Raw genomic sequence first — 23,891 nt, forward strand, 5'->3', positions numbered from 1 at the left:
TGGGCATCATGGCGCACGCTTGTAATCCCCACGCTTGGGAGGCGGAGACAGGAGGATCGTGCAGGTTCGAAGCCAGCTGCGCTGGTTTACGAGACCCTGTTTCCAAATAAAAATGTAAAAAGAGGTCTGGGAGTGTAGCCCGGAGGTAGAAGGGTTCCATCCCCAGTACACCAAAACAAACAAACAAAAAATTCAAAAGATAAATAAAGCTAAGGGTGTCGCTTGGAGGTAGAATGCCTCTGGGTTCAATTCCCAGCACTCTAACAAGGAAAACGACAGTGTGCGCTTGACAGCTAAGAAATGAAATGCAGCCGGGCGTGGTGGGCGCATGCCTGTACTCCCAGCATTTGGGAGGCTGAGACCCGGGGATCGCGGTTTGCAGACGGCCTCAGCTGCTTAGCAAGGCACCTGGCAACTCAGTGAGACCCTGTTTTAGAAATGAAAAGACTAAGGCTGGGCGCGGTGACGCACGCTTGTAATCCCCGCACTTGGGAGGCGGAGTCAGGAGGATTGTGCAGGTTGGAAGTCAGCCGCGCTGGCTTAAGAGACCCTGCTTTCAAATAAAAAATATAAAGCAGGCCTGGGAGTGTAGCCCGAAAAAAAAAAGAAAGACTAAAAAAAAAGGGGGGGGGAGGGATGCTGGGGGGTGTAGATCGGAGGTATAATGAATGCCCTTGGGTTTTATTCCCAGTACCGCAAAAAAAAAGAAAGAAAGAAAGAAAAAAGGAAATGAAAGCCATGTAGTAAACATTAAAAAGCCTAAGCTAACAGAACTCTTCAGGTATGTGCTAGCATTACATTTCCAGTGGTCCTGGGTACTTTTTTTAATCTGCATGTGTCGGCACATGCTTGTAATCCCAGTACTTGGGGAGGCTGAGACAGGAGGATCGCAGGCTCACAGCCAGCCTCAGCTACTTAGTGAGACCCTGTTTCACAATAAAGAAAGAAAACATGGCTGGGCATGTAGCCCGGAGGTAGAATGCCCTGAGTTCAATCCCCAGTACCGCAAATAAATAAACAAACAAACAAATAAATAAACCACATTTGTCTGTCAGGTTTATGTTCATGTTCTATCATCAGAAAATGAAGACTGGAGCCGGGCATGGTGGCACACGCTTGTAATTCCCGCGCTTGGGAGGCAGAGACAGGAGGATCGCACAAGTTCAAAGCCGGCCACGCTGGTGTAAGAGACCCTGTTTCCAAATAAAAATATAAAAATAGGTCTGGGAGTGTAGCCCACCCCAGTACCACGAAAGAAAGAAAGGAAGAAAGAAAGAAAGAAAGAAAGAGAGAGAGAGGGAGGGAGGGAGGGAGGGAGGGAGGGAGGGAGGAAGGAGGGAGGGAGGGAAGACTGGTATGAAAGGGGGGAATCACAGGCAGAAACAAGCACAAAGGGCTCATGCGGAGCATCCGGGGAGCTAGAGCAGTGGGGACCCACTGCTACCCAGCTTCTGCACAGACAGCGGTCACTTGGCCCTGGGGCAGCGTGACTACGGCCCCGGGTTCTCTCTCTAGTCCTCCGTCTGGTATAGGACCTTTAGGTTAATATACACAAAGGACATTTAGGTTAATGGCCCAAGTACGGAAAATGCCCTTTTCTAAAAGGGTTTAGCAAAGCACAATACTTATTTATTTGTGTGTGTGTGTGTGTGTGTGTGTGTGTGTGTGTGTGTCTGTAATACTAGAGAATAAACTCAGGTGCCTTCTACCTCTGTGCTACACCCTCAGCTCTATTTTTAATTAATTAATTAATTTTTATTTTATTTATTTTATTTTATTTTATTTTATTGCAGGTCTGGGGATGGAACCCAGAAGCATTTGACCTCCGGGCTACACCCTCCAGAAGCAGTAGACCTCCGGGCTACTGCCCAATTTTGTATTCTTTATTTTGAAACTGGGTCTCAATGAGTTGCAGAGGGCCTCACTAAGTAGCTGAGGCTGTCCGCGAACTGCGAGCCTCCGGTCTCAGCCTCCCAAATGTTGGGATTACAAGTGTGCGCCACCACGCCCAGCTTATTTTTTTTTTTTTTTAAACAGAGTCTCACTAAGTTGCTGAGTCTGGCCACAAAACTGCAATCTTTCTGTCTCAACCCCCAAGTATTGAAGTTACAAGCATGTGCCACCACACCTGGTTGCAGCACAAATTTTATTTATTTATTTATTTATTTATTTATTTATTTATTTATTTATTTATTTATTGTGCTGGGGATTGAAACCAGGGACATTCTACCTCCATGCTACACCCTCATTTCTTATTTTTTGAGTTTTTTTTGGTGTGTGTGGTACTGGGAACAGGATCTCACTAAGTTGATACAAGCCTGGCTGAGTTGCTGAGGTTGGCCATGAAGCTGTGATCCTCTTGTCTCAGGCTCTTGAGTGCTGGGAGTGTATACCACTGTGCCCAGCTCCCAGTGACTGTTTTATTTTTTTAGTACAGAGAATTGAACCCAGGAATGCTCTACCTCTGAGCTACACCCCCAGTCCTTTTTATTTTTCATTTTGAAATAGTATTGCTGAATTGCTTGTGGGTCTTGCTAAATTGCTGAGGCTGGCCTCGAACCTGTGATCCTCCTGTCTCTGACTCCCCAGTACTGAGGTCACAGGCATGTGCCACCACGCCTGGCTCGCCACCGTGGTCTTCAGATTGAGTGATCTCTCCTAGGCAGCACACTGGGCAATAAAACCAGGCCACCGGGAGCACCCACAGAGCCCCAGGGTTTCAGAGGCTGAGCGATCCTGTAGGTAAAACCGACTCCACAGTGAGGTGGTCCAGGCCCATCCGGGCTCCGTCCCATTTCAGCATGCTCCGGGGTGTGTCTTGTGACCAGCCCTATTTCCCTGAAATGATGACAACTGCTGCCGTATGTCTCTATGCTGCATAACAAATCACCCCCAAATTTAGCTTGAAACAATAACAAACCAGGCGTTGTGACGTGTGCCTAGAACCTGGGAGGCCGAGACAGGAGGATCACAGTTTCAAGGCCAACCTCAGCAGCTTAGCAAGACCCTCAACAATTACAGTGAGACTCTATTTCAAAAAAAAAAAAAAAAAATAGGGCTGGGCTGTATCTTGGAGGTAGAACGCCCCTGAATTCAATGTTCTGTACCAAAGAACAACAAAAATGTTGCCTCACTCTGGCTCTGCGTTCAGGAGCAGCTTAGCTGTGGCAGCTGCACTTTCCTGGAGCTAGAGACAGGAGGCCTGGGCAACAGGAGGCCCTGTGGCTCTGGCTTTTGGAGAGCAAGGGGAGGCCAGAGTGCCTTTGTGATCTCCTCTGGAGCTCAGCTTTGTAGCACATACAACTGGTTACTAGGATTAGCCCTACTCGTGCAAGGGCAGGAAGACTGGACGGGGCCATCTGACCTGGATCGTCCTGACTCTGGGTTGCTATGGGATATATGAGCCCATGTTCAGCCAAACTCAGATCTTGGGCACCCTCAGCTCTCCTATAAATCAACAGAGCCTCTGGAGAAGAGGCTCCCACGGTGCCTCCCTAAGGCAGGGGAAGGAAGGCCAAGCCTGGTGGCAAGAAGGGGTCACACTGGGAGAAGGGATGACTTCTGTGTGTGATAAAGCTCCCAGGGAGAGTGAGCCTGGCTTGTCGCTCTTCTGAAGGGCCCCCTCAAAAAATGTCCAGCTGGCCAGGCACGGTGGTACACACCTTTAATTGCAGTCCTTGGGGGGCTGAGACAAGAGGATCACAAGTTTGAGGCCAGCGTTGGCAACTTAGTGAGAACCTATTTCAAAATTTAAAAATAGCTGGGCATCATGGCGCCCGCGCTTGTAATCCCCGCGCTTGGGAGGTGGAGACAGGAGGATCATGCAGGTTCAAAGCCAGCCTCTCTGGCTTAAGAGACCCTGTTTCCAAATAAAAATATAAAAATGGGTCTGGGAGTATAGCCCGGAGGTAGAAGGGTTTCCAGGAACCCCAGTACCACAAAAAAAAAAATTTTTTTTAATAAAAAAAGGCTGGAGTTTAGCTCAGAGGTAGAACACTCCCGGGTTCAGTCCCCCAGTACCAAAAAAAAAAAAAAAAAAAAAAAAAAAAGTGTCCAGCTCCCTGAAATCCCCAGCCTGGCTGTCGGTAGCCCCCAGAAATTTGAGATGGGAAATACTCCCTTCATACCTCCCACTCAATGGCAGAAGGAATCCACCTGCAGGCCAGGGAGCCGACCCCCACTTACAACCCTGGGGCCCTGGGAAAGGCCCTGGTTCTCAGCTGGGAGTACAGTCCCAGGACACCAAGAGTGAGCAATGAATTCCCACAAAGCCCTTAGGATTCAAGCAAAGTACTTAGGACAGTGCCTGGCACCGGTCAACACCAAAAGTAGCTTGTTGAGTTGCACATGGCAAACTTACGGCCCTCTGCTTCCCTCCTGGGACGCCCCACCCTGCCAGAGGGAACCCAGAGACCTGCCTGGGCATCTAAGACCAGGCAGCCAGTGTGGAGGATCCAGCTGCACCCCCATCCCGCCCTGCTGAATTGGATGGATCAGACGGCAGAGAGGGCCCAGCATCAGTCCTGCACAGGATGCCTGGACGGAGTCCTTGGTCCAGGAGCCATTCGGAGCCTGAGGCTTCCGGGGCCAGGCGGCACCTGAGCTGGGCTTGAAGGACCAGTGGCCAGCAGCAGGGGTAGCCCCGGGGCAGGAATCTTCCCTTTCTGCCCTTCCCCACCCTCCTCATCCTTCTCAGGGGAACAGATTCCAGGGACCTTCCAGACAGGGCAGCTCAGCCTGGTCCCCTCCCCTGCCCGGCAGGCTCCTCGCCAGTCACCAGTCTGGAATGTACTTTCAATTCCTTGCCCTGCCCTCCCCTTCCCTTCTTCCCCTCCTCCCCACCCCCTCTCCTTCCCCTTCCATGCCCATTACTTTCTGAGCCAGGCCAGCTGACCCTAGACTCTGAGCCCGAAGGACCTCTGTCACTCCACAGGTGACCTGGAGGAGAGGAATTGTTCTGGAAAATCTCACCTAAACCCCCAGCGTTGACTCTCAGCCACCACAGGTTCTAGGGAAGGAAGCCCAGATGTTGTACATGCCCTAGAAAGTGCCAGGTACACGTGGGGGACAGAGCCAGAGGGCCACCAGCTGGCTGCTTGCCCGGGACCCAGCTCCTCAGTACCTTCTTCCAATCCCTACCCCCCCACACACACACATACTCCAGTGCTGGGGATGGAACCCAGGACATGCACTCTGCCACTGAGCTACACCCCAGCCCTTTTTCTTTTATTTTAATTTGATATTGGGCATTGAACCCAGGGCATTCCACCTCTGAACTACATCCACAGCCCTTTTTATTTATTTACTTATTTATTTTAAATTTTGTTTTTTCAATACAGGGGATGGATCCCAGGGGCATTCTACCTCCAAGATACACCCCCAGCCCTACTTTTTATTCTTTATTTTGAAACAGGGTCTCACTGAGTTGCAAAGGGCCTCACTAAATAGCTGAGACTAGCCATGAATCGCCATCCTCCTGTCTCAGCCTCCCAAATGCTGGGATTACAAGAGTGAGCCACCACACCCGGCTTTCTTTTTATTTATTTATTTATTTATTTATTTATCTATTTATTTTCAAAATGGGGGTCTAAGTTGCTAGGGGTCTTGCTAAGTTTTGGAGACTGGCTTTGAACCTATGATCCTCCTGTCTCAGCCTCCCAAGTACTAGAATTTCAGACATGTGGCACTGCACTGCAATTTATTTATTTATTTATTTATTTATTTATTTATTTATTTTGAGATAGGACCTCTCTAAGTTGCCCAGGTTGGACTCAAACTTGCCATCCTCCCACCTCAGCCCCTGCAGGAGCAGGTCGGTGCCACCATCAAGTCCTCCCCGGAAAGCCCCCTGTATTCTGATGGTCCCCAAAGGAGATTCCCCCTGCTGTCTCTGCTGCTTGCAGGAGGTGAGTTCTGCGATTCCCAGAGCCCTTCCCCAAGATCCCCAGCCCCTTTTTCTTGGCTGCTGCCTGGGCCTCAATGAGGAGCTGGACAGCTGGGTGCGGTCCAGAGGCAGCTGGAACTGACCAGAGTCTGGTGCAGGCCCACTCCCCGCTCAGCACTCAGCAGCAGCCTGCCCTCCGCACCTCTTTCTTCCCTGACCTCGAGAGGGTTTCCAAGCCTTGTTGGCAGAAGAAACATCCATGGGTACCCCCAAACAGCAAACCCTGCCTGCCAGAGGCCTGACTTTCTAGGCAGACACCCACTGCCCCCTCCCCATACAGTTCTCAAGCGCGTCAAGGCTGGCAGGGGTTGGTAGGAGGGGGGGGGGATTTGTCAGTCTTTTGGGGAAGAGTTTTGGTACTTGGGATAGAACCCAGGTGTATTATACAATTGGCTACACACCCAGTCCATTTTTTGAATTATTTGAGGTACTGAGAATTGAACTCAGGGGCATTCTACCTCTGAGCTACACCCCCAGCCCTATTTTTTATTCTTTATTTTGAAACAGGTTCTCCCTGAGTTGCAAAGGGCCTCTTTAAGTAACTGAGACTGTCTACAAACCACAATTCTCAGGTCTCAGCCTCCCAAATGCTGGGATTACAAGCGTGCTCAACCATGCCCAGCTTTATCTTTTATATTGAGACTAGGACTCACTACGATGCCGAGGCTAGCCTCAAACCTGCCATCCTCCTGCAGTCTTAGCCCTCCATGAACTAGGATTGCAGGCATGTACTCCTATGCCTGGTTCTTGCCAGTCTTGATAGCAGCAACTGGAGGTCCTGGGCTGACTTGGAAAGCTCTCCCAGCAAGGGGTGGAGAGAGCCCCATGTGTCCCTGTCCCTCCCCCACATATCAGGGTCTGCAGCCTGGGCGCCTCCTCCAGCAGCTCATAGGCTGGCGTGGCCTTGGGACCATCTAGCGCAGCTCCCCCCTTCTGTCCCAGGACCATCCAGGCCAAAGACCCCACCTTTACCACACAGGCCTTGTCTTCTCAACCAGATCTGGAAACCTCTTTGTCCCTTAAGGACAATGGTACCCCTGTCCTGATGGAACAGGGCCCATCACCCAGACCCAAATATCACACCCACCTCCCCGTGGCTCCTCCCCCCCATGGCCCAGCCACTGTGGCCCCTCCCCAGAAGCGTGATCCTTGCACCACTATACGGGGTTTCCTCCTCCCTGGGGTGTTTCCAGGGGACTCCCGGGAGGCGTGGCTGCCCGTGGAGGAGGAACCTGGCTGGGTACCACAGGGTGGTGGCTGGGCCCATAAACAGGGTTTATGGCCCGAGGATAGGCAGAGCTGGCCAGGGCAGGTCCAGGCTGGCGGGGAAGGCCCAGGCCTGACTCCCCGAGGCCTCTCGACTGTGTGGCATGGCGAGGTACTTCCCTTCTCTGAACTCAGCATTCTCATCAGTAATGGGGCGCCACAGGGCCACAGGGTAGATTCTGTGCCACAGGCCTCAGGGCACCAGGTGCAGGCTGGCACACGACCCAGCAGCTGATCTGTGAGGGTGTATCATGTGCCACACGGGTTCACCACCACCTTTCTAACACAGAGCCCAGACCTAGAGAGGACCTAGAACGGGCAGGGGCCACCCTGGAGCCCCCTCAGGCCTGCGTACCCCTGAGGGCTTGCTGCATGAGTGAGTGTGTGTAGACCCCACAGTCAGAGCCAGCCACACCTCCAGGGTGACATTGGAGCCGCCTGCACAGAAAACTCACGCACCCCAGGACTGTCACCCCTACTTGGGGCATTGGTGGCCTCATTGCTGGGACACAGGTACAGACTTCAAGATGCCTGTCAGGGCCAGGCAGAAACTGCTGGGGAACCATCTGCCAGGCAGGGACTGACCTGGCCCTCCCTCCCACTCTCCAGCAGGAATGAAGGGTCTTGACCCCAGGATCCCAGGACCCTGCCTCCCCCCAACCTTCTCATCAAAAAAGGGCATCCGAGGCCTGGGATGGCCTCTGCAAAAGGGATGCTCTGCCACTCTGAGATGCCACAACAGTGCATGGTGGTGCAAGCCTGCAATCCCAGTATCTGGGAGGCTCCGACAGGAGGATCCTAGGTTTGAGAATAGCCTCAGCAACTTAGTGAGACCCTTAGCAACTCCGTGAGACTCTCTTTCAAAACTTAAAAACAGCCGGGTGTGGTGGCGCACGCTTGTAATCCCAGCGCTTGGGAGGCTGAGACAGGAGGATCGCACATGTTCAAAGTCAGCCTCAGTTACTTAGGCTCTCAGCAACTTAGTGAGACCCTGTTTCCAAATAAAGTATAAAAAATAAATAAATAAAAATAAAATAAACTTAAAAATAAGTTAATAAGTAAGGAAACAAACAAACAAACAAAAACACAGGGATGTAGCTCAGAAATAGAATGCCCTTGGGTTCGATCCCCAGTACCAATAAATAAAAAGTAAAGTAAAAAGGGGCTAAGGGTGTAGCTTGGAGGTAGAATGCTCATGGGTTCAGCCCCACTACCAAAAAGAAAGTACTTGGGAGGCTGAGACACGAGGATCACAGATTTGAGGACACCCTTAGCAATTTTAAAAGACCCTGTTTCAAAATAAAAAATAAAAAGGGGGTAGAGCTTAGAAGTAGAATGCCCTGGGTTCGATCCCCAATACAAAAAAAAAAAAAGAAAAAAAAAAAACAAATTCTAAATATGTATTAGGAAATCTACTCTAGCCAGGCATGGCACTGCATGCTTGTAATCCCAATACTTGGGAGGCTGAGACAGAAAGATTAAAAATTCGAGAACAATCTTAATAAGTAGTGAGACTCTCATTAACCTAGCGAGACCCTGTTTCAAGATAAAAATAAAATTGGGCTGGGAGTATAGCTAGAGGTAGAATGCCCCTGGGTTCAATCCCCAGTGCCACACGCACACACTCACACACACACGCACACACACATATACACTCACATACACTCACACTCACACACACACACACACACACACACACAAATAGGTCTGGGGGTATAGATGAGAGATAGAATGCCCCTGAGTTCAATCCCCAGTGACACACACACACACACACACTCACACACTCACACACACACACACACACACACACTCACACACACAAATAGGTCTGGGGGTGTAGATCAGAGATAGAATGCCCCTGGGTTCAGTCCCCAGTATCACAAAATAAATACATAAATAAATAAATGTCTACTCTATATGCGCAAGATCTTTGTTATGCCATTCCCGTGAAAAGATTCCGAGGGCCGGAGGCCCACAAGCACGCCATGGGCCTCAGCTCTCTAGGCCCAGATTAAGAGACTAAACCGAGGGTTCCCCACCCTTGGGGCAGAGGTTAGAACCAGAGAGTCAATGGACCATGAAAAAGGGAATCCTTTGGTCAACTGGAGGTGGAGCTGGGTGCTTCCTAATTTGGTCATTTCTCAGGAGGCAAGAAAGGGGGGGGGGCAGTCAGCATGGCGGGGCTTCAGTGAGGCTTCCTGGCAGGGGTGGGAGGAGAGGAGGCCCCAGGGACCTCATCTGGATGGGAGGCAGAGCCCTGGGGGCCGGGGGCTGTGGTCTGAGAAGGCAGGACCCAAGTTCTCAGATGTGGACTTGCCCACGTGGCCAGGCTGCCATTCTCCCCATTATGGCAACCAGGGCCCAGAAGGGAATTACCACCGGACCTCACTCATGAGTCACCACAGTCCGGCGGGTTCCGTCCAGGGGAGGGCGGTGAGGCCGGGACTGTCCCAGTCTGTAGGGCCCCAGCCAAGGTCATTGTCCGCAGGACTTGAGGGTGGGGCCTGTCCCAGCTCTTTCTTGCCAGTAATGACCTCATTCGGCCTTGAGGAGTCCCGAGGTCCATTTGCAGAGGGGCACACTGAGGCGCAGAGCTCCTCACTGGGAGCTCTCGTTGGGAGAGATGCACAGAGCCGGGCCGCCCCAGGCAAAGCCACGGGGCCTCAAGTGGCCGGCAGGGAGAGGGAGCCTGTAGCCACCCTGGCTTTGGAGACCTCAGAGGGTGCGGCTCCCATCCTCAAGGTACTCTGGGCCATAGCTCCAGCCTCCAGGAAATGCTCTCTGGGGAGTTAGTCCACCCAACTACCAGCAGCATGTGAAAGGGGCTCAGGACTGGGCAAAGGGAGCCGGGCGTGGGGGCACACACCTGAGATCCCAGTATTTGGGAGACTGAGACAGGAGAATCGCAGGGCCAAGGCCAGCCTCAGCAACCTAGCGAGACCTTGTTTCAAAATAAAAAATAAAAGAGCTGGAGGTGTAGCTCAGAGATAGGATGCTGCTGGGTTCAACCCCAGAACAACAACAACAAAAAAACACCCACAGAAAGGGATCAAGGGATGTGTGAACCAAGAAATTCATATGAACTCATGAGCTCACACGCCTGGTCTCAGGGCAGCCATTAGACGGCTGCACAGCACTGCAAAAGCGGGCAACACTACTGAGCTGTGTGCTTACAAATGGGTAAAACGAGCCAGGCCTGGTGGCGCAGGCTTGTGATCCAGTACTTGGGAGGCTGAAACAGGAGGATCACGGGTTCGAGGACAACCTCAGCAAATAGTGAGACTCTCATCAACCTAGCAAGACCCTGTTTCAAGATAAAAATAAAAAATAGAACTGAGAGTATGGCTCAAAGGGAAAATGACCCCGGGTTCAATCCCCAGTACTACTACTACTACTATTACTACTACTACTACTACACACACACACACACACACACACACACACACACACACAGGTTAACATGGTAAATTTTTTATGATGTATATTTTACCATAATAAAAAAAGAAAAAAAAGCCAGAGCATGGTAGCACACACCTGTAATCCTAGTACTCGGGAGGCTGACACAAGAGGATAGCAAGTTTGAGGCCAGTCTCAGCAACTTAGCAAGATCCTGTTAAAAAATAAATAAAAAGGGCTAGGGTGAAGAGCTATGCACAGTGCCTGGCTCCACTTGGGTGGTAATCTCAATGCTTGGGAGGCTGAGGCAGGAGGACCTTAGGTTCAAGGCCAGCACAAAGTAACTTAGAGACACCCTGTTTGAAAATACAAAATAAAGGCTGGGTGCGGTGGCACACGCTTGTAATCCCAGCACTTGGGAGGCGGAGACCAGAGGATCTTGGTTCTCAGACAGCCTCAGCTACTTGAGGCCCTTCGCAACTCAATGAGACCCTGTTTCAAAAAATATAAAGGCTAGCCGGGCGTGGTGACGCACACTTGTAATCCTTGCACTTGAGAGGAGGAGACAGGAGGATTGTGCAGGTTCGAAGCCAGTCGTGCTGGCTTAAGAGACCCTGTTTCCAAATAAAAATATAAAAATAGGTCTGGGAGTGTAGCCCGGGGGTAGAAGGGCTTCCAGGAACCCCAGTACCACCAAAAACAAAAAACAAAAAATATAAAGACTAAAGCAGGGCGTGGTGGTGCACGTTTCTAATCCCAGTACTTGGGAGGCTGAGACAGGAGGATCGCACAGGTTCAAAGTCAGCCTCAGCTATTTAGTGAGGCTCTCAGCAACTTAGTGAGACCCTGTTTCCAAATAAAATACAAAATAGGTCTGGGAGTATAGACTGGCTAAAAAATAGGAAGAGGGGTGTAGCTCGGAGGTAGAATGCCCCTGGGTTGCATCCCCAGTACTGCAAAAATAAATAAATAAATAAATAAATAAGTAAACAAGTAAATGCATAAATAAATAAATAAATAAATAAATAAATGGGTTGGAGGGGTTGTGTGTGTGTAGCTTGGTGGTAGAACGCCCCTGAGTTCAATTCCGGTAACACACACACACACACACACACACACACACACACACAGTGAAACACAAAAACAAAGTCCTTATCTACAAAAGAGTTGGGGAGAGAGGTACTTCATTGCACGTTTAATAGTTCATGCAGCGCTCAGCAAGGTAAGAGGGCAGGGCGCACAGGTCCACAGAGTCCATGGGTACAGGCAGGACGGGGCGTGGCCAGGGCAGGGGGCAGGGCTGGTCCCTGCGGGGAGGGTCACCTCTCCAGGTCGTGCACAGCAGGGGACATCGCGTTGATCACATTACTTTGTAGGCATCGTCAGCCAGGGGTGACTGCACAATCTCAGCTCTCAGCACCTGCTGGATTGACTCCTTGGGCCTGGCCGGCTCCCTCTTGTCATCAGGCTGGAGATATGTTTAAGGGACACGTCAGTGGATGATTTAAGGGTGTGGGGCTCGAGGCTTTCTTGACTTACATCTTCCCTTTAAGGGAATGGAGGTTCTGATGAGGGGGTGCATGGATTTCCCGGGACTGGGACTTTGACACGGACGGATCTGTGGAGAACAGCTGGGAAGGGCCTCCGGTTCCAATAACTTTATCCAGAATGTTTCAGAACTCCTGGCTCTCCTTCCAAGGTCTCTGAGAAGCTGCTTGGCGGAGAAGTAGCCAGATATTGGGCTCCCCTGACACCAAAGAGAAAAGGGTCCCGCACAACACCCACCGGGTCTTGGAAAGTCCCAAACTCAGCTGTGGGGCCTGCCAGTTCCGGGCGCCCAGCCACAGACACTGCCAACTGCGCAGAGTTCTAGTCACTGCGCCTGCCCATCCTGGGGAGCCGTCGTGCATCCGCCTGCGGCGGCCCAGGCTCCACCCAGTGTTCTCTGGGGACCCCATGGGAGTGGCAGGCACGGGCCCAGACCCTCAACTTCTGCAGTACTCTGAGTGTCCCTTTGGGGACACCCCAATTTGGCACAATCTGTCCCTCACCTGGGCCTAGACCTGGGGAGGCTGGCATCCCAGAGTGGCATCCTGGCAGGTTCTGGGGAGGGGGAGAGCTACTAGGGTGTCCGGGGCCCCTCACCCATCCTGCTCGTGGGCCCCATAGGACCCAGGGCCAGCTTGGGCTTCTCAACCTGGCCGGTGGCTTCCTTGGTCTTGGGATAGATTTTGTTTGCTTGCCCTTGGTTTCTGAAGTGCACGAGGTGATTTTTTATTCCAAAAAGTGAGTCCAGAGGAAGGGGAGGTCCCGTGCAGGGATACCAGACGCACCCGGCCGCCTCCCGGAGCAGCTCCCAGGCCCCAGACACAGGGAGCACGAGGTGGCAGCCACACGGGGAGCGAGGCAGGCGCAGGCGCGGGCACGGCGCGGCTCAGACGGTGAGGGAGATGAAGCTGTTGTAACGCTGGATGTTTCTCTTGAGGATCTCAGAGCAGGGGCCCAGCACACGCTCGAAGCGGGGCCGGTCCAGCTTGACGCACTTGAGGGGCCCCCGGGCCACCACAGTGGCTGCCCGAGGCCGGTTCAGCAGCAATGCTATCTCCCCTGGAGGCAAAAGAGAGTTAGTGAGGGGCCCCTGGCAGCCAGTCTCCTTCTGCCAGATTGGGAGAGGACCCCAAAGTGCCAGTGAATTTCAAATACAAGTACCTATCACCTGTAATCCTAGTACTTGGGAGGCTGAGATAGGAGGCTCGCAAGTTGGAGGTTAGCCTCGGCCACTTAAAGGTCACAAAAAGGCTGAGGGTGTAGCTCACGGGTAGATTTTTAGTGTCTGTCCTGTGGGATATCTGGGATATATTTATTTTTATTTATTTATTTATGTGTGTGTGTGTGTGTGTGTGTGTGTGTGTGTGTGTGTGGTACTGGGGGTGGAACCCAGAGGCTTTCTACCTCCGGGCTATACTCCCAGACCTCTTTTATATTTTATTTGGAAACAGGGTCTTACTAAGTTGCCGAAAGCCTCAATAAGTAGCTGAGGCTGGCTTCGAACCCGTGTGATCCTCCTGTCTCAGCCTCCCAAGCGCCGGGATTACAAGCGTGCGCCACCACGCCCGGCCATCTGGGATATATTTAAATAAACTCTCAAAGCATTCTTTTTTATCTGAAGTTCAAGTTTAACTAGGCATCTCTTGCTGCTTCTTAGGCAAAGCCACGTGCACCGGGCACTGTGGTGTGCGGCTGGGGCCGAGCTCATGGCCCATTCCCCGGCTGTGAGAAGGCCAGGTTTACCCAGGTGTGTCCAGGTGTGCTCAGGCCTCCTCACCTCCATAGCTGCAGAAAGGCCGGCAGCTGGTGTCCCCCTTGGACACCACAGAGGTCCCGCCCCTCCGGGGCAGCCCCCATCCAGGACTGGCTGATTCCGACCAGTGACAACAGGAAAGGCCTCTGTCACAGCCACCTTGTGGCTCAGCCTGTTCCCCCTGGGGCCCACACAGCTCCCCACCCAGCCCTGTCCCCCAAAGAGATGCCGCAGGCTGCAAGGGAGGGACCCCCACTTACCGAAGTAGTCCGAGGGCCCGAGGCGGCCGACCTCCACGTACTCCTCACTGGGGGACCGGCGCTGCAGGACAGAGGCCGTGCCCTGGGGGGGGGGCACACAGGAGAGTCAGTTGCGGTGGCGAGGGTCACACAGCTTGAGGGCCACATGTGGAGGGGGTGGTCAGTTGTTGAGGGTCACCATGGGTGGTGGCCACCCCAGGGGTCCTGCCTCCTGCCTGGGTCCTTCCCACGGCAGTTGGGAGGACAGCCACTCCACATTAACTCTCTTAATGTCCTCTTCTCTCCCTGGACACACAGGGCTTCAGGATCAGATTGCCCCAAAAGGCTTTACAGCCCACACCTGTAATCCCAGTACTTGGGAGGCTGAGACAGGAGGCTCACAGGTTCAGGGACGGCCTCAGCCAAGTAGTGAGACTCTCATTAACCTAGGAAGACCTCATTTCAAAATAAAATTAAAATAGGGCTGGGGGTGTAGCTTGGGAGGTGGAATGTACCTGGGTTCAATCCCTAGTACTGATGAAAAAAACAACAACATAGTTTCGGATGCTGGGGCCAAGCCAGATGGCTTTCCTAGAGACCCTTTCCCATCCTGGCTCAGTTCCCATTGCCACTCGGACAGACAGCAGCTCCCTGAAATGGGACTTGCCAAGCCACCAGTGCCTGCAGCCTTGGGAACCCTGGGGATGTTCCCAAGGGGTCGGTACTTGGAGCTGACCTTGGATCAAAGCTCAAGGTCAGGGCGCATTCAGCCACCCTGGAGCTCACAGGGCAGCCTGTGTCTCAGGGTCACACACCTGCTAAGCGGTGTGGTCCCCTCGTGACCCTCAAATGGGGGAGTGGGGTCTGCCGACCTAGCTCTCTCAATGATTAACACAGAGGCTGTGGGCAGAATATCACAGGCCGCCGCCGCGGAATGCGGTGTGCAGGAGAGCTTGGGCAGGGCATCCGGGGTGTCTGGGCTGCCAATGGCTCCCAGACTGTGCAGCCTGGGGGGCTGGGCTGGGAGCGGGGTTTGTCTCAGGTCAGCTTGAGAGCCAAGTGTGGGCTCTGGCCCCAGACCTGCCAGCTATGCATGTTTTGGGCGAGTTCTTCCTGTCTGAGACACTTTCTTCCCTGGTAACCTTTAGGGATCTAAGGGAAGGTTAAGAGAGAGGCTCTGGGCATAGTCGCACAAGTCTGTCTTCTCGGTGTTTGAGAGGCAGAGGCAGAGGCAGGAGGATCACAGGTTCAAGGCCAGCCTCAGCAACTTACTGAATGTCTGCTTCAAAATAAAAAATGAAAATGGCTCAAGGCATAGCTTGGAGATAGAATGCCCTGGATTCAAGCCCGAGAGAAAGAGAAAGAAAGGGGGTGGGGGAGAGGGACAGACAGACAGACAGACAGACAGACACAGGCTGCCACTCTGTAGAAACAGCCGACTTTGTATTTTTTTTTCAGTACTGGGGATGGAACCCAGGGGCATTCTACCTCCGAGATACACCCCCAGCCCTGCATTTTCTTCTTTATTTTGAAACAGGGTCTTGCTGAGTTGCAGAGGGCCTCACCAAGTAGCTGAGGCTGTCCGCGAACCTGGATCCTCCTGTCTCAGCCTCCCGAATGCTGGGATTACATGTGCCACCACGTCAACTTTGTATATGGGGGGGGGGGGACTGGTGATAGAATCCAGGGATGTTCAACCTCTGAGCTACCTCTGCTTCCAGGCCCTATTCTACTTTAAAACAGGTACTCCGATCCTCCTGTCTCAGCCTCCCAAGCACCGGGATTATAACCGTGCCTCCCGGCGCTTGTCTAACTGCCTGCTTTTAGCGCTGAGCACGGTCAGCCTGCTGGCCAGCATCGGCGGATTCCAGAATTCCCATCTGGCTAGCCCCAGTCTCCGAGAGGCAGGCCTTCATCCCGCACGGAGCTGCAGGTACCTGAAGGCTGCTGCATCCCATTTTACAGCTGGGAAAACCAAAGTCCTGGTGTTGGCACATCTCAGGCCCCCAGGGCCACCTGTCACGTCGCAGCATTTCGTTTCATGGCGGGCTCCGTCGGCCCTGGCTCACCCAGCGCAGCCTTCTAAGCACCAGCCAGCTGGGCCCAGCTTAATGAGTAACTCCCACCTTTCCACAGTCTGGAGGAGACGGGTCAAAGCCTCGCTGGTGCCCACCGTGCCTGGAATCCCCAGGCACCCATCAGCAGCCCCTGAGAGCGGGACCAGCCGCCCGGCCCCCTCCAGCCAGGGGCCACTGGCTCGGGGCCGCTGAGTGTTTATGATTCCAGCTGATGGATGGAGGGGCCGTATAAACATCAGGACTTTCCATCAAGGCAGCAGGGAGGGGGACAAGGGAGCTCCCCTGCCCAGGGCACAGGGGGAACCGGAGGCGCCCTCCCTCGCAGGGCTCCGGCGCCGGGTGGGGTGACCTGGGCTGCTCTCGCAGGGGCGGGACTCCAGCAGGCCGTCTGGTTGAGCTTCCTGGGCTCCAAAGCTGTTGTAACTCTGGGAGCCGAACATGGTCCTGGTGTGCGCAGCTCAGATGGGGCCCGAGGGCAGATTGCGCCCTCCATGGGGAGAACCTCTCGGAGCCGTGTGGTTGGGCATGATGTGCCGTCATGGCAACCCAGCTCTCTTTTCCGTGTATGCTTTTCTGTTATATACTAAGCATATGCCTTTTGTCCCCATTTTTAACAATTTCCCAAGTTACATTTGGGATCACTTTCCAGGGCCTCTGGTTTATAGAATTAGTGTGTGAAACCCAGGCTGACAGCAACATTATCTGCTGATGGAGGAAGAAAAGATCCCAGGGCCTGGGCAGGGGTCTGGTGGATACTGGGGTTACAGTAAATAGGTATTTACACACACACACACACACACACACACACACACACACAATAGGCCTTAAATTACTTTCACTATTGATTAGTGAATTCAATTATACATCATAGCGAGGTTCCATGTGATACAAATATACAAACACAGAGCTTGGTGCGTTTCCTTCCACATTCTACCCTGCTGCCTCCCCTTCCTCCTCCCTGAACATGTTAGTGAGATTGATAGTAACACCTTCATATATTGCCATATTATTTCCTTCCTCAATCCTCCTTTTTCCCCTTAAATTACACACACACACACACACACACACACACTTTTGGTACTAGGGGTTGGATGCAAGGGCGTTCTACCTCCAAGCTACACCTCCAGCCCTATTTTTTATTCTTTATTTGGAAACAGGGTCTGAGTTGCAGAGAGGCTAAGTCACTGAGGCTGGCCGTGAACCTGTGATCCTCCTGTCTCCGCCTCCCTAGTACTGGGATTATAAGCACGTGCCACCATGCCCGACTATTTTTTTTTAAAAATAGGGTCTCGCTGAGATGCTGAGGGCCTCACTAAGTGGCAGAAGCTGGCTGTGAACATGTGATCCTCCTGTCTCAGCTTCCTAAGCACTGGGTTTACTAGTTGTGCGCCACTACACCTAGCTAAAGAAATATATATATATATATATATATATATATATATATATATATATATATTTATTTATGTGGTACTGGGGTTCCTGGAAGCCCTTCTATCTCCGGGCTACACTCCCAGACCTATTTTATACTTTTTTATTTTTGGAAACAGGGTCTCTTAAGCCAGCGTGATCCTCCTGTCTCCGCCTCCCAAGCATGGGGATTACAAGCGTGCGCCACCACGCCTGGCAAGAAGTAATACATTTTAAATGAAATATAATTTTGCTGCCAAATGTGGAAACAGATCTCGCTTTCTACAAGTGCAAAGGGAAGACACAGGCAGGAAGCAGCAGGACCAGGTGGTCCTGGAAGGAGCCGGAGATGCACCCTCCGGAGGCTTTCTTCTGACATCCCAAGAACCCACGGAAACAGTCCCTGTGGGGGACCCATCAACCTTGAGCCATCCCCTGACTTGAAATCAGGCTGTACCTCAGGCAGAGGCTGGACAAGCCCCGTCCTGCTGTGCCAGCCAGTCCCCAGCAAGGCTCAGCTTCCTGGTCCGTGGGCTGGGGCAGGACCAGCCGACACCACAGCCCTCACATGCAGCTTCCCAGGCGCCAAACTAGACGGGTAATCACAGAGGCTGCAAGGATATCCAGGGGTGGATGGACGCCAAATGCTTGTTCTATGGGTCATGGCTTCTGTGACAAATTCCTCCCTCTAATGAAACTCCTCCAAACTTGGGGAATTCTCACTTAACCAACCAGTGTTATGTTCCACACACGTCTACTGTTTGCTTGTTTCTGTAGTTTCTGTATTAAGCTAAAGCAGAAGCCTACATATGAGCCCACACACATGCACGTACACAAGGATCTCAGGCACAGAGCACTAAACCCGCCCATGCCTCAGCAGGACATCCCCAGTGGCTCTGAGATTTCCTAAATAAAGCGCCCATCCATACACCTTCTGAAGTCTGATAAAAGCAATAGTTGCACCCAGCTGTGGTGGCAAAGGCCTGTAATCCCAGTACTGGGGAGGCAGAGACAGGAAGATCAGAGAATTGAGGCTAGCTACTTAAGACCCTGTTTCAAAATACAAAAACATTAAAAAAATTTTAAAAAGGGCTAGAGGTATAGCTTGAAGGTAGAATGTCTCTGGGGACTCAACCCCTAGTACCAAGAATAAAATAAAACAAAATAAACAAAAAGCAATGGTTGCAGCCAGATGTGCTAGTGCACACCTGTGATCCTGGTGCTTGGGAGGCTGAGACAGGAGGATCACAGGTTCAAGACTAGCACACGGTAACTTAGCAAGACCCTGTGTCAAAATAAAAAAAAACTTCAAAAAGGCCTGGAAGTGTAGCTTGGAGGTAGAAAGCCCCTGGGTTTGGTCCCCAAAACCACGCACATGGCAATGATTGCAAGCAAAACTTTCCCAGGCAAGGCAATTTCAATTGCAGGCAAATCAGTTTTTCTGCTCACTGCAGAGGTGGCTTTTCCAAAACCCTAACCTATTGCATATTGCAAATGTAGCCTGCAGGGCAGCCTCTCCCTGGTTTGTTTAAGGAGCCCAAGCATGCTGCCTGCAGAGACGCCCTGCTCAGCCTCTCTGGGCTCGCCGCTCAAGACAGGAGCATGCATGTGTCATACACCCTACGCTGCACGCTGTCCTGGGAACAACTGAGAAAACACACTTGGCTGGTGAGCAGCCAAGGTCAGTTTTCATGCCAACACTTAATGGGTCATTCGTGAGATCTGGGGCTCTGGAGGAGGCACGGCCCAGCAGCTTCGGTGGGAAAACAAGACATTAACCTGGATTCAGGCGCCAGGGCTCCAAGGAAGGGAACCCGTGCCTATAGAGCACTGTCAGCCCCCTGCCTGGAGACCAGACTTCACAACGATTAAAGCCCTGTGGTGGGGAGGGCCCTGCCTTCTGCAGAACTGTTTACAGCCATGCTTTCGGAAGCCAGGCTGCCCGACTGGGGAACGGAGTGTTTAATGAAGCGCCTCGGCGTTCTGGGCGAGCAGGGACGGCCAGGCATCAATGAGATGCCCGTGGAATGGGACAGCAGCCGAGAGGGGGTGTGGGCACTGCCAGCCCTGCCGGGCCCTGTTCCCAACACCCTTCTGTGGCCCAGTTCCTCACCTGCCATCTGCCAGGGAAGCAGGCCGTGCACAGGTTCCTGGCAGATGCAGCCATGAATCAAACTGCTCTGAGCCGAGGTGTGCGCAGGAAAGAGCAAGCCGAATCCGGACCGGCTCGGAAGGCGCCGCCTCCCAGGGCAGGAAGCGGCTGCCTGTCATCTTTCCACCTGAAGCCCCAACTCCTGAGCTCTTGACAGACATCCCAACTCAACCTGTGTTTTTTTAGCATCAGCCAGGCTGGTGGTCACTGCGCACTGTCCAGTCTGCCTCCCAAAGAGCTGGAACCTCTGCTGACCCCCCGACTCTATTCTGCACCTTCCATCCATGTGTTGGCTGGAGCCCAGACTCTGGGGCGCCCTACAACTGTCCCCCCATCACTGCCCCTCCATCTGGATGGTCACAGAGGTTCCAGGAAGAGCTCTAAAGGGTCTCCATCGCCTATGAGCCACAGCTGATCTGATCCTGATCCTGATCCTGCAAGCTCTTCCCAAACAGTGCCCCCCAAACTCACAGGCCTCACCCCTCCAGGGCCCCAGCCGGACCCATCGTGCATGGTAGACGTCGACTCCTTCCATGGTGTGCTGAACCCCAGAGACCTCAGGAAGGTGGCAAAGTTCCCCTCTGCCTGAGCATCGGCCCACCCCACCCCACCATCAGTCCTGGAGAACCCGGGCTGGGAGCAACTGAGCTTGTTCCTGGTGAGCCGGCACGTCCTCTCCCTAGACAGGCATGGACAGATGCCCTGCACCCCAGTCCCCTCTGGTCAGTTCTAGTGCACTTGAGGCCAGGGTCACAGCAGGCCCCCCCTCCCTGCCTCCGCCAGAGACCCCAGTTCTCCAACTAGTGCTGGATGGACTTGGCATGCTGGTGTGTGTGCGTGTGCAGGCTGGTGTGTGCATGTGTTGGTGTGCACATGAGCATGTGCTGGTATGTGTATGCTTGCAGGAGTGTGTGTGCTGTGTGTTGTGTATGCATGAATGTAGGCTGGTGTGTGACAGTGTGTGTATGACCATATGCTGGTGTGTATACACATGTATGTGTGCATGAAGATAAGTGTGTGCTGCTGTCTGTACGTGTGCATGTGAGTGTGCTTGTGCTAGGGTGTACCTGAGTGTGTGTCTGGGCATGTAACTATGTGCAGGCATGTATGCACAATTATGTGTTGGTGTGTGCAGCTGTATGCAAGCAAGAACATGCATGTGAGTGTACTGTGCACATGCTAATGTATGCATGTGTTAGCGTATGGAGCTTGTACTAGTATATATGTGTATACATGAATGTGTATGTTGTATGTGTTGGTGTATGCACATGTGATTGTGCACATGTGTGTGCCGGTGCATGCATGTGTGTGTGTGTTAGTGTGTCCACATGTGCTAGTGTGTGTATGCATATGCTGGCATGTCTGTATGTATGTGTAAGTATGCATGTGTGTGTAGCCTGTATGCATGTGCTGGTGTGTGTGTTAGTGCACACATGGGTCTGTGCATGCACACACTTGTCATTAGTGTTAAAGAAGCAGAAAAGCAGGAACCAGGTGCTGGCTCCTGGCGGCACTCCAGCCCCTCCACCAGCTCAACAGCGCCTCATCGCCAGCTCTGACTTGACTGGCCAGGGACCGGGCTCCCCACCTCTCAGCCTCCGCCCCATGCACCCATCGCCCAGGCACCTCTCCCTCCTCCCCCTCGGGTGAGCCAGAGACCCAGCAGCTCCTAAGTGCCTCGAAGCCACACCCCAAGCGGACCCCCAACACTGGCCTTCCTGGTTGTCCCTGGTTCCCCAGCCAAACTGTGGGAGCCTGAGTTTAGAATCTGGGCAGAGGGGAAGTGGGCCCCAGGGCAGCCTCTCCCCTCCCCAGTGGCCTTCGTCCAGCCCCTCCCCACAGGAGGACCTGTTCTTCCAGTCTGGAGCCTCCATCTCCTCTCCATCTGGCTGGAAGGACTCCCCCCAGCCACAGGGCTCTGAGCCTCTGGCCACGCCGTCCCTCGGCCTGGAGTCATCCCCTGGGCCACCTGCCTGCTGTCCCCCACAACCCCTGGGGTGCTGGCACCAAGCCCTCCACGGGCCTGGGGGCGGCTACACTAGTCCCAGTGGGAAAGGTGGGGTCCCTGCACCCAGGCCCCAGGCAGGCCCCAAGCCCCAGAGTGGGCAGTGGTGTGGCAGCTACTGACCCTGCCCTTCTCCACTGGCCCTGGCTGCAGCTCACAGAGGTTCAGGTCCCTGGAGCAGGTGTTAGGGAACCATGGCAGACAGCTGACTGCGATCGAAGGATCATGGGCCTGGGGCCTTCCGCCCAGGAGAGACCTGAACTTGCCCGAGGAGGGAGGAGAAGAGGGAGAGAAGAGAGGAGGAAGAGGAGGGGAGCAGAGGGGGGAGGAGGAGGAAGAGGAGGAAGAGCAGCCCTATTGCAGCCTCTATTTCCTTGAGGTTTAGCAGCTGGTAGAACCAAACAAGAACAATTTTAGGAGCCTTTGTAGCTGTCCCTCAGGACTACCTGCATTCTCTTTCTCTCTTTTTTTGTTAAGCTATGGATTGAACCCAGGGGCATTCTACCTCTGAGCTACATCCCCAGTCCTTTTTACTTTTTATTTTGAAACAATGTCTGGCTAAGTAGCTGAGGGTCTCACCAAGTTGCTGAGGCTGGCCTTGAGTCTGTGATCTTCCTGTCTGAGCCTCCCAAGTACTGGGATGAGAGGTGTGCACTCCTGCACACTGGAGGGGAGGAAGGGTTGAGCCGTGGCCTGGGGGAGGGAGGGCTTGAGGGTGACTTTGCTGGTAGATATTTCTAGAAGGCCTAAAAACCGGGGGTGAGGAGAACAAAAAATCCTAGTCCCACTCCTGGACATGTGTCCCTCAGACCCAAAGACGGGCGGGTGTCCCTGTTGTACAACTTGGCCCGCTGCCACCTCCGCGCAGGCCCCCACGGAGACCAGAGCAGTGTGCCCCAAGCCAGGGCTGCTGGCTGCCCCAAACCAGAGCTGCGCTGGCCCATGCCAGGGCTAGTGCCCTTGGCTGGCGCCCGTCCTGCCACAGGTGGGTCTCCTGCTCAGAAAGGATGCCAGCATCGGTAGGAAGGTCGAGAGCACTGTCCCCAACCAGAGGCGCAGAGCGAGAGGCAAATGGAAACTTAGGTGACCCTTTCCCAAATCACTCTTTGAAGTCGGAGTGCTCCTTGTGGGGAGGACCAGATGCAACACAGACTAGGCAGGAGTCTCCTGGGCACCGGCGGCGCCACGGTGGATGGCGGTGCAGCGCCAGGGCCTGCGAGGGCCCCGAGGCCCGGCCAACTGGCAGCCGAGTGAGCGCAGCCTCTGCCTCCCCATGTGCAGCTCCGCCAGCCAGGTCCCCGGCAAGGCGGTGGGTGGACCTCAGACGCTCAGGGCGTTACCACCGGAAAGGCTGAGAGTTAGGGGCCACAGGTTGGCTGCACTCCAGCAATCCTCTCCAAGCATTTCGTCATCAGCAAAATCGGAAGGAGAAGGTCACTACCTCCCAAAGAGGCCAGTAAAGAGGGGTTAAATAGGGCTGAGTGCAGCAGCACACGCCTGTGATCCCAGTCCTTGGGAGAACGAGACAGGAGGATCACCGATTCCAGGCCAGCCTCCCAACGTAGCAAGAGCCTCAGAAATTTAGGGAGACCATATATATATATATATATATATATATATATATATATATATATATATATATATTTTTTTTTTTTTTTTTTTTTTTTTTTTTTTTGCGGTACTGAGGATTGAACCCAGGGGCATTCTACCTCTGAGCTACATCCCCAGTTTTTTTTTTTTTTCTTTCGGACCTGGGGATGGAACCCAGGGGCATTTGGCCTCTGAGCTACACCCCCTTACCCCATTTTTTATTATTTGTTTTGAAACAGGGTCTCACTAAGTTGCAGAGGGCCTCACTAAGTAGCTGAGGCTGTCCGTGAACCACGATCCTTCTGTCTCAGCCTCCTGAATGCTGGGATTACAAGCGTGCGCCACCACACCCAGCTAACACCCCCAGTTCTGTTTTTTTTTATTTTGAAACAGGGTCTCACTAAGTTGCACAGGGCCTTGCTAAGTAGCTGAGACTGGCTGCAAACCTGTGATACTCCTGTCTCAGCCTCCAGGTACTGGGATTATAAACATGGGCCATCACACCTGGCTTGA

General features: G+C 53.0%; 1 protein-coding gene across 1 annotated transcript in view; it reads right to left on the minus strand.

Annotated features, from left to right (window-relative positions):
- Window positions 1-13,040: 13,040 nt before the first annotated feature.
- The window catches only part of PRKAR1B (protein kinase cAMP-dependent type I regulatory subunit beta), a gene marked incomplete at both ends in the record, with an annotated part of 153,890 nt that continues 143,039 nt past the window's right edge, over window positions 13,041-23,891 (minus strand). Inside the window, 2 exons of the mRNA XM_080703338.1 lie at window positions 13,041-13,213; window positions 14,168-14,249. Of these exons, the coding sequence (XP_080559464.1) occupies window positions 13,041-13,213; window positions 14,168-14,249 (255 nt within the window). The remainder of the gene's footprint in view (window positions 13,214-14,167; window positions 14,250-23,891) is intronic.

The sequence above is a fragment of the Muscardinus avellanarius genome (assembly GCF_963383645.1).
Source record: "Muscardinus avellanarius genome assembly, chromosome: 10".
Classification (NCBI taxonomy): Eukaryota; Metazoa; Chordata; class Mammalia; order Rodentia; family Gliridae; genus Muscardinus; species Muscardinus avellanarius.